General features: G+C 39.6%; 1 protein-coding gene across 1 annotated transcript; it reads left to right on the top strand.

The window, feature by feature from the left end:
• The first annotated feature begins 6574 nt into the window (after window positions 1-6574).
• Window positions 6575-10595, top strand: Ir10a (Ionotropic receptor 10a). Its single transcript, XM_017090600.3, has 2 exons — window positions 6575-7311; window positions 9497-10595. The coding sequence occupies exons 1-2, from the start codon at window positions 6575-6577 to the stop codon at window positions 10593-10595; spliced, it is 1836 nt and encodes a 611-aa protein (XP_016946089.2).
• The last annotated feature ends 328 nt before the right edge of the window (window positions 10596-10923 follow it).

Below are 10923 nucleotides of genomic sequence, written 5' to 3'. Positions count from 1 at the left end.
TCATGGAGTTTTTATTTTAAACCATATGATAGTACATATCAACAAATAACATAAGTTATAATATCCTTATAAAACTATATTGTTGAATATAACGTAGGTTTTTGTGCTTGCCGATACTTAACAAAGTACGGTAGAAACCCTTCTTTTGGAACACTATCGTCAATGACAATTGATTTTATCGGTGCTCCAGTTGACAAACGCCACATTACGGAAGTAATTTATTCTTGACTTATAGACGAAATTTACGGAATTACGGAAAACCAACCATGCACCCTTCGCAGAAAGAAGTTTCTTCTGAAAACAGAGATAACTCGACCAATGGCGGGACCCCTTCTCGTAATCTTGCGATTATCGAGTGGAATGTACCGAACAACGACCCAAGAGGAGTTTCTTCAGAACAAGTCTATATCCCGACCGATGACGGAATTATTTCCCGTCGTCGAGTTACCGAGAGGACACAAAGGGGAAATAACGCTCAGAGAGGAGTTTCTTTAGATCGCGGTTACTTTGCACTACTGGAAAACAACACCCAAGGACAAGTTTCTTCAGGAAACCGCGATAGATCTTCCGGAGGGGGGACTGACCCCCCTTCACGCAATTATGCGGTGCTCCCTTGTACTCCACCGAGGAGCAACGCTGAGAGAGGAGTTTCTTCAGGAAACCGCTATACCTCTTATGGAGGGGATACTGACTCCCCTCAGAGACGAGTTTCTTCAGGAAACCGCTATAGCTCCTTTGGTGGTGAGTCCAAATCCCCTTATTGCAATTATGCAGTTTCTAATAGTAATTCTTCAGGAAACCGACGTAAACGTCCTTTAGTTGAAAGGAGCTCCGACTCAGAGAGCGAAATGCCTTATCCCGAGGAATCGATGAGGGCTCCACAACGGTCCTTCAAGCGTAATAGGTCTCGCTTTTTTTTTCGGACTTCTGGTTGCCGCGCCGTTAAATGCAGAAAAGCTTATTCGTAACCATCCCCAGGAAGCGTGAGGTGGATCCCGAAGGACCCCAAGGACTGGAGAAAACCAAGTCGTCGGCGAGAATCCTCAAAAATTCGATGCGCAAGAAGCAAACCATCTAAATTTTCTCGCTTCAAGAAAACCAAATAAACCATAAATGCGCATTTAGATCACCTCTTTTACCAGCATTATATTTACATTTATAAAGGGTAACGAAATCTTGCAAAAATAGTGAATTATTATAAATGAAGTCAAAAACATATCGGTGTTCGGAGGGGGTTTACCCTCAAAGTTTATAAAACTAGCTTCACAACTAGGCAAATTTACCTAGGAACACATTAAAAGCTCTACAGATTTTGTAACATAGGTTTTTCAGCCTTCCCTCCCAATAGTTTTAAGGTTTTTGTTGCCTGGTTTTTTTTCCAGTGCAAATAAACGAAAAAGATTTTCGTAATATTTCTTAAGTTTATTTAAAAATTTAGTAATGCGCTTAGAATAATACAATAATATAGTTACAAAAAAAGGGATGTGGCTAGTGCTCGACTAGTCCGGTACTCCGGTATGTGGATGTGTAGATATCACTGAACCATTTCCAGCCCAAAAAGTAGTGAGCAAGCGCTTAAACAAATGTGATCACTGATAAGTGATCCATCAGTGAGTTTGAACTAAATTCTATCTCAACATCATTGCTTTTCCGGGTTTTTCCGGACGGGGTCCCACCATGGAATCGATTTTACGAAGAAATAAAATAACTTCTTACACAAAAGTATACTTAAAGGCCATTTTGAAAACATTTATTCTGCATTTAACGCTTGGACAGACTCGAGGATGTTGGCCCAAGGTAATCCCATCGAAATTGGGCCAATCCAAGGCAATGCACCATTCCGACTTGGTTAAGTTCAGTTCATTTGATCCGACATGATTGCACTTTGCTTCCCCCGTTTTTACGTTATGTTCCTTTCTTTTTGGCTTGCGAACAATTTGCGTTGCCAAAAGCAGCAAATGCAATGGAAGTAATGACCTTAAGAGGGTTGGGACAAGAGATTGTGGCTAAATGCAGTGGGGCCACCCAAAAAAAAAGAATCTGCCTGGTTATAAAAATTATTATTTATTATTAAAAATATGGCTAGGATATATGAAAGGATTTTCAAATTAAAATGTTTACAATTAATACAATTGTTTAATATTTTCATTTCGATATTCAAAATATTGTTTTATGCTTTTCTATAGACTTGTAAAAATTAAACTTCTTTAAAAAATCGTATGACATTTAAAGGTATCTTCAAGTCGTTGTTACTTATGGGACATATTTTTGAATAGTAGAACATTAAGGGTGAATGCCGGTAGCAAATAAAGCGAATGTAAAAACGAAAGTATAAAACGCATTTCGCCACAATGGCCAATCGAATTTCAAGCTGATGCTCGCTCAAAAATTTCATTTTCACGTGCCAGGTTACAAATGATTTCATCGCCTCTCCGCTGCAGTTTTCCTCCGGTTTTTCCCCGCACTTTCCAACTTTTTACTGCTCCTTACCTACGCACGTCTCGCTCTTATCCGCGCACTCACTCACTCACTCAAGTGCACACAATGGCCTCAACGTCATCAGTGCGGTGAAAGGTACTTCTTTCGTACCTACAGGTAATAAACTTTATTTCATAGTACCTACATGGGTTTAACTAAAATGTGAAGTTCAATTAAAGTGCAGGATCTGAATATTAGTATACTATTATTGTTAGTACCTAAATAGGTACAACTTAAATTTAAACTCCAATTAAAGGGTGTAGTTCTGCAAAATATACTTTATTTTTTTATAAGTTAGTACCTAATTGGGTACAACTAATATTTAAAGTCAAATTAAAGTGCATAGTTCTGCAAAATATACTTTTTTGCTTTTATTTATTAGTAATTATCTAAATGGGTACAACTAATATTTAAAGAAAAATAATTATATAAGGTATTAATATCTATAAAAAATATTGCTAAAAAATTATTTTTATAAAGACAAAAAAAGTAACGGTAGTATTGCTATGCGTTATTTTAATTTTAAGCTAATAAAGACTGTGGAGAAATAAAAAGTATCTTTTTTAATTATTTACTACATTTGTTATACCCGTTACTCGTAGAGTAAAAGGGTATACTAGATTCGTCGGAAAGTATGTAACAGGCAGAAGGAAGCGTTTCCGACCCCATAAAGTATATATATTCTTGATCAGGATCACTAGCCGAGTCGATCTAGCCATGTCCGTCTGTCCGTCTGTCCGTCTGTCTGTCCGGATGAACGCTGAGATCTCGGAAACTATGAGAGCTAGGCTATTGAGATTTGGCGTACAGATTCCTGAGCTTCTTACGCAGCGCAAGTTTGTTACAGTAGACTGCCACGCCCACTCTAACGCCCACAAACCGCCCAAAACTGTAACTCCTACAGTTTTGATGCTAGATAGAAAATTTTAACTGAAATGTATTGTTCTCAACAATACCTATCGATTGACCTAAAAAAAGTTTGCCACGCCCACTAAAACGCCCACAAACCGCGAAAACCTGTGACGCCCACAATTTGCATGCTAGATAAGAAATTTTAACTGAAATGTATTGGTGTCGTCAATACCTATCGATTGATCCAAAAATAAATTTTCCACGCCCACTCTAACGCCCATAACGCTTAAATCTGTCTACCGCCGGTAGGTGGCGCATTTTAATCTCGCTTTGCTGCTTGCATATCTCCATTTCCCTTTGAGTAACGGGTATCTGATAGTCGAGGTACTCGACTATAGCGTTCTTCCTTGTTTTGTAATATTTTCGTATAAACGATTTAGGTACTTCCCATCACTGCTCGTCATAATAATAAATGAGTGAAACGTTGCACCCATTTCACCTTTCTCTTTCTTTCTTTTCGTGCCTCGCCCTCCCTCTCACTCCTTTGTAAAGTGTTGGAAAAGAACTTCAATTTGATTTTATCGCCCCGCCATAAAAGCTCAGCTCGTTTGTGTTGAATGCAGTACGCGGTCCAAGAATTTCACAAATGAGGAGGGAAACGGACGAGATGAAGGCTGGAAGGAGATGATAGAGAAAGTGGGGGAACTGCAGCGGACAGCATTACCAACAATGGATGTCGCTCAGGAATAGATCGACATTTAGATCGTAAAAGGCTGTAATTGCATTTAAAACCTTTGAAAGGGTATAGTAATGCTTCATAACTAATTGTTCGTTTAAACATTTTATTGCAAAAATATATGCTAAACAATAAAATTTAAAAACTACACAAAGGAGGGGATATACTAAAAAAAAGTCTTATAAAAAAATACATACATTTTATTCAAATTTTTAGTAAGATTTAGATATATTATTGTTTATATAGGGGATTTCCCGATAATAATCTTTTTACTTCCTTCGCTATTGTTCAGAAACAAACATGAAAATATAAAAGTCCTGCCAATTCGGACAGTTTCCTGTTCCTGACCCCCGTGAATCGCCACATTTAACGGGAAATTAGCAATGCTGAAAGTACACAGGTCCTCAGGATGCGGAACGTGAGATGGAGTCCTGGACAAGGACTCGTCTCGCCTCGTCTCGTCTCGACTCGAATTGCCCATTGTCTTGTCGACGCACCTGGCACAAAGACGATAAAAACTCGCATTGTCAATGGGGTTTCGGTTTCGTCGTCGACGGGGGAAACGGTATCAAAACATCCGCCTTTGGGGCTTGGCAACCCCATCCGCATTCGCATTCGCATCCGCATCCGCATCCCTCCTTCATTCACTGCACGTTCCTAATGCGATGAATTGCTTTTTCAATTTTCCAATTTATTTTTCATTTTCAAAACTACACAAGGCGAAGTTTATTGATGGTTCTTGTTGCTGCACTTGGCAGCGGTTATCGGACAACGGGCACTCGGTGTCCGTAGATACGTATATATAGTATGAATATAAATATATATGGCGGATGGGGACCTGAATTCGAATAAGGAAACGGTGAGCTAAGCCCGAAACTTTTTTTGGCGGGCGCAGAATAAAACAGGATCACAGTGGTTTATAGTTAACCAGTTCTAAGAACTGTATTGTGTTCTATTTTTTGTTCAAATATAGTTTTAACAAAAGCGGGCGTACGGTGCCGCCACACGTACGGTGTACAACACCGATAAAAAGCGAAATTTCATGGTATTATGTGCCGACCACTGTTTTAGAACCCTTTTCCTATAAATACAAGATTTAATGCCTTTTGAAAACATAATCGCGGAGTTAAGAAAATACTTTTAGATATATTGAAGTATTTAAATCAGCGGAGTATTGTGTTTTATTTTTTGTTCAAATATAGTTTTAACAAAAGCGGGCGTACGGTGCCGCCACACGTACGGTGTACAACACCGATAAAAAGCGAAATTTCATGGTATTATGTGCCGACCACTGTTTTAGAACCTTTTCCTATAAATACAAGATTTAATGCCTTTTGAAAACATAATCGCGGAGTTAAGAAAATACTTTTAGATATATTGAAGTATTTAAATCAGCGGAGTATTGTGTTTTATTTTTTGTTCAAATATAGTTTTAACAAAAGCGGGCGTACGGTGCCGCCACACGTACGGTGTACAACACCGATAAAAAGCGAAATTTCATGGTATTATGTGCCGACCACTGTTTTAGAACCTTTCCCTATAAATACAAGATTTAATGCCTTTGAAAACATAATCGCGGAGTTAAGAAAATACTTTTAGATATATTGAAGTATTTAAATCAGCGGAGTATTGTGTTTTATTTTTTGTTCAAATATAGTTTTAACAAAAGCGGGCGTACGGTGCCGCCACACGTACGGTGTACAACACCGATAAAAAGCGAAATTTCATGGTATTATGTGCCGACCACTGTCTTAGAACCTTTCCCTATAAATACAAGATTTAATGCCTTTGAAAACATAATCGCGGAGTTAAGAAAATACTTTTAGATATATTGAAGTATTTAAGTCAGCGGAGTAATAAGACCTATTCTTAAAACATTATTATTGATATAACACCACTGTGTTTCTGTTGCGACGCTGAGCTTGACCAGCGGAAAAGCTCGTTGGGGGAAAATCGCAATCGAGTTTCCCTTGGCCTTTCCTTGGATTTCCGCGTTCAGTCGAGTCTATTTGATTTGACAATGAATGAAAAAGCACAACAATGAGAACAGAGCATACAATGGTGTCTCTATACGAAATGAAAATTTAATAGGGGTAAAAGATACCAAAGAACAAAAACATTCAAAATATTGAACATTAGCGAAGATTGTCTTTAGATTTTTTGAATTAAAAGAAAAATTCGTTCACCTAATTGAAAATGTAGTTCCTAAATCATGTGCATGTGCGTTCTTAAAGAACTTATGAGATCCTAAATGGTTTTACTGGGGAAGGGACCCCCCTGGTAGCCACCCCAAATTGCAGGGTATAATAATTATGTTTGCTTAAGAGCTGGACGAATCCAACACCTGACATAACGACTCTCTAATTGTGCGCGAGCAAACAAACAAAATTGCAGGTGTCAAAACAGAAATTGGCTTGGGAAGTTCTTGATACGATAGGATAGAATGGGACTGCTTGGGATACTTGCGACCAACTTCTCGAGTCATTTGTACAAACCAAACCCCGACGAATGGCGGTGCTAAGTTCGCTTTTCCTGCTTTTCATGCTGGAAAAATCCCAGAACTTCACTCAACTAGATGGACTACTGATGGGGCCCACTAGTGATTTGCCCCAACTGGAACTTTGGCTGCGGGCGAGTAAAACGCATGAGGATGTGGAGAATCCCTATGTCCAGTGGTTCCTGCATCAAGAGAGAATACCCTTGAGCATCGTTACATACGAGGAAAATGAGGATTGGATGGCCGATCCTTTTGGCCGGAATAATATAGTGATGGTGATGAGCTTGGGCCAACTTATAACCAATCGCGGAGCAGCAGCACCCAATCAGAAAGCCGGTGTTTTTTTCTATATCCTCGCAGATCAAATTGAGGACTTAACCCTTGAGGAACAACTTAGTTTGGAGGTTAGCTGTCGGCAATTGTGGATGCTGAACAAAATCTACAATCGTTATTTTCTAACCGCCCATGGTATTTGGATCTATGATCCTTTCAAGCGTCGCGATTCCGCCTTTGGGCGATTAGTGCGTTATTTTGGCTCGGAGCCCCTGGATAAACTGATTTTCCTTGATATGGCTGGCTATCCCATGCGGATCCAGATGTTCAGGTCCGTGTACACACGTCCGGAATTCGATAGAGATACGGGTTTGCTGACCAGTGTCACTGGAGTGGACTTCCTGGTGGCCCAAATGCTCAGGGAGCGGCTGAATTTCACCATGCTGCTTCAGCAGCCCGATAGGAACTACTTTGGGTGAGTTTTTCATTGAATTTGGTTTCAACATCATTTTGAAAAAAAGAAATAACAAAGTTATTAAAAACACAAGAAATTATAAGTATGTCCGTCTGGCTGTTCATGTGAACGGTGTGATTTCGGAAATTATAAGAGCTAAAGAGTTTGGATTCCATAAATTTAAGCAAAATGTATATTCAAAGCCGATTTTTATTAGACGGGGTTCCTTGTTGCGGGAAATGGCAAAAGTGGAAAGTTTAATTTAATTCGAATGCCTATAAACTAAATATTAAAAAACGAGCTTAACGAGGTATGGCATTCCTCATTTGTCTTTGGGAGGAATATTAGAATCTAGATTTTATCTTAAGATGTGACTCCTCATTCTGACTTTTATTTTTATCATGGCAGCTAAAATACGAAATTTTTAGGGCGAAAAAGTGGGCATTAGATCAAATCAAATTTTTCAAAAATGCGACTTTTCTTTCCGGTTTTTTAATCGTAGTTTAGCCAAATCAAGGCGTATACCTAAAAGACAGACTGTTTTGAAAAGCTTGCTAAATATGTATATGTAAGTATTTTTGACCAAAATCTGAATCCAAAAAACAACCAAGCTACCCCCTTACAAAAAATGAAAAAATTTGTCAAAAATAAATTTTCCTTAAAGTGCAGGGGATTGATAGCAATTGAAGCAAGCTGCTCAAAACTGTCGGTCTTTTATCTGTACGCCTTAATTTGGCTAAACTACCACATATTTACATAACATTCACCGAAATCGGACTACTTTTTATATGATGAAGCTGGTTTGACTTTATAAGCTTTGAGAAGATTCAGGGAACACCGAGATGTTTGTGACTCCATTAATTATAATTTACTGTTTAAGTTTTAAGTGAGTAAGTTTCTCTTTATAAATGTTAAAATAATGCTGGTAAAGAGGAATCAAAATGCGCACGTATGGTTTATTTGGTTGTCTTGCAGACATAAACGAAGCGGTAGACTTTAGATGGTTAATTTCTTCCTGCGCTTGGCTTTTTCCAGTTCTTGGGGTCCTTCGGGATCCACCTCACGCTTGCAGGCGACGGTTACGGATGTTCTCCATTTAACGGCGGGGCAACCAGAAGTCCGACGAAGAGCGAGACCTTTTACGCTTGAAGGACCGTTGTGGAGCCCTCATCGGATAAGGCATTTCGCTCTCTGAGTCTGAGCTACTTTCAACTAAAGGACGTTTACGTTTGAAAGTGCGTCGCACGCCACTCCTAGGGTGTCCTAGGGTAAATCGCGTAATTGCGAGAAGAGGAGTCAGTATCCCCTCCATAAGAGATATAGCGGTTTCCTGAAGAAACTCGTCTCTGAGCGTTGTTCCGCCATGGAAAAATTGCGTAAATGAGAGAAGGGGGATCAGTATCGCCTCCATAAGAGGTAAAGCGGTTTCCTGAAGAAACTCCTCTCTCAGCGTTGCTCCGCGGTGGTGTCCTATGGAGCACCGCATAATTTCGAGGAGGGGGATCAGTCCCCCCTCCGGAGGAGCTGTCGCGGTTTCCTGAAGAATTACTATTAGAAACTACATAATTGCGAGAAGGGGGTTCGGACTCACCACGATGGAGAATCGCATAATTGCGATAAGGGGAGTCAGTATCCCCTCCATAAGAGGTATAGCGGGAAATGATCCCGCCATCGGTCGGGATATGAACGTGTCCTGAAGAAACTCCTCTTGGGTCGTTGTTCGGTTCGTTCCACTCGATATTCGCAAGATTACGGGAAGGGGTCCCGCCATTGGTCGAGTTATCTCTGCTCTCTGAAGAAACTTCTCTCTGCAAAGGGCTCATGGTTGGTTTTTCGTAATTCCGTAAATTTCGTATATCAGTCAAGAATAAATTAATTCCGTAATGTGGCGTTTGTCGACTGGAGCACCGATAAAACCAATTGTCATCGACGACAGTGTTCCAAAAGAAGGGTTTCCACCGTACTTGTTTGGGAACACTTTGTTAAGTATCGGTTAGCACAAAAGTCTCCGTTATAGTCAAGAATATAATAATATAAGGCTATTATAATTTATGTTATATGTTGATAATACATTTCATAAGTCTTTAAATAAGAATCAAATATGTTTTAGTATGATTTACATAATAGTTCATAATGAGGCTCGCAAATTTAAGTTAATCTTATTTTTATAAAACAACTTAACCCACACCCATTTGTTTCTCAACAGAGAGCGCTCTGCAAATGGCAGCTATAATGGTGCCATAGGATCGATCATCAATGATGGCCTGGACATTTGTCTGACGGGTTTCTTCGTCAAGGATTACCTGGTGCAGCAGTACATGGACTTCACGGTGGCCGTCTACGATGATGAGTTGTGCATTTATGTCCCGAAAGCGAGTCGTATACCCCAATCGATCCTGCCCATTTTCGCAGTTGGTTATGACATTTGGTTGGGTTTCATTCTAAGCGCCTTTGTTTGTGCCCTGATTTGGTTAACACTGAGGATTATTAACCTGAAGCTGAGGATTGTGATTTTGAAGAATAAGCATCTTTTGGCACAGGCATTGGGCATAGTGGTGGATACTTGGGTGGTTTGGGTTCGTCTAAATCTGAACCACTTGCCAACCAGCTATGCCGAAAGGATGTTTATCGGAACTCTCTGCCTGGTGAGTGTGATTTTCGGCGCCATTTTTGAGTCCAGTTTGGCCACGGTCTACATACATCCACTGTACTACAAGGATATAAATACAATGCAGGAGTTGGATGATAGCGGTTTGAAGGTGGTCTATAAATACTCCTCCATGGCGGATGATCTGTTCTTTAGCGAAACCTCACCGTTATTCGCGAGTCTTAATAATAAACTCACCTGGAATCGAGATCTACAAGCGGATGTCATCGAAGAGGTGGCCACAGATAGGGACAAGGCCGGAGTCTCCAGATATACCTCCTTGATCTTGGAGTCTTCGCGATTCACACTGCTTCACCAGATTTGGGTGGTTCCCGAGTGTCCCAAGTACTATACCATCTCGTATGTAATGCCGCGAGATTCTCCCTGGGAGGATGCTGTGAATGGCCTACTTTTAAGGTTTCTGAGTGTTGGACTCATTGTGAAATGGATTACGGATGAGAAATCCAGGGTGGACATTAAGATGCGGCTGAGTATCCTTGAGGCCAATGCCGAATCTGAGCTTGTGAGGGTCCTAACCATTGGAGATCTTCAGTTGGCCTTCTATGTGGTGATCGGGGGCAATTTGCTGGCTACTCTGGGATTTTTTGTAGAGCACTTCTACAGGAAATTACTAAAAAGGCTTACCGTAAATAAATAAAATAAATATTATTTAGATTGCTATATTTTCCGTATTTAATATCTTTGATTACAAACATAATGTTATATATAATACCATTGTATTTTTATTTTATATTTATTTTCCATTTCTATTATATACATTCAACAAATATACAGCTAAAAAAAACACAAAAAATTATGTGTCGGTTTAAATTTATTTGTAACTTTTTTCTACCTGTTTTCAAATATACAGCTCAAAAAGAAGCGCCAAATCAAATAGAACTAAAACCCTTTACACGTGATAAATTCGCACTTTGTTTGTCATTCATTTATGCCATTTCGCAACGAGAAAATTCAGCGAACATTTC

The sequence above is a fragment of the Drosophila suzukii genome, chromosome X, assembly GCF_043229965.1.
Source record: "Drosophila suzukii chromosome X, CBGP_Dsuzu_IsoJpt1.0, whole genome shotgun sequence".
NCBI classification, from domain to species: Eukaryota; Metazoa; Arthropoda; class Insecta; order Diptera; family Drosophilidae; genus Drosophila; species Drosophila suzukii.
The sequence above is the reverse complement of the archived record's forward strand: the minus strand, read 5'-3'. Positions and strand labels throughout refer to the sequence as shown.

Excerpts from the sequence above, each read along its gene's own strand:
- Ir10a (XM_017090600.3), top strand. The coding sequence starts at position 6,575 with ATGGCGGTGCTAAGTTCGCTTTTCCTGCTTTTCATGCTGGAAAAATCC. Across the intron at positions 7,312-9,496 it reads CCCGATAGGAACTACTTTGG|AGAGCGCTCTGCAAATGGCA; the intron begins GTGAGTTTTTCA and ends GTTTCTCAACAG.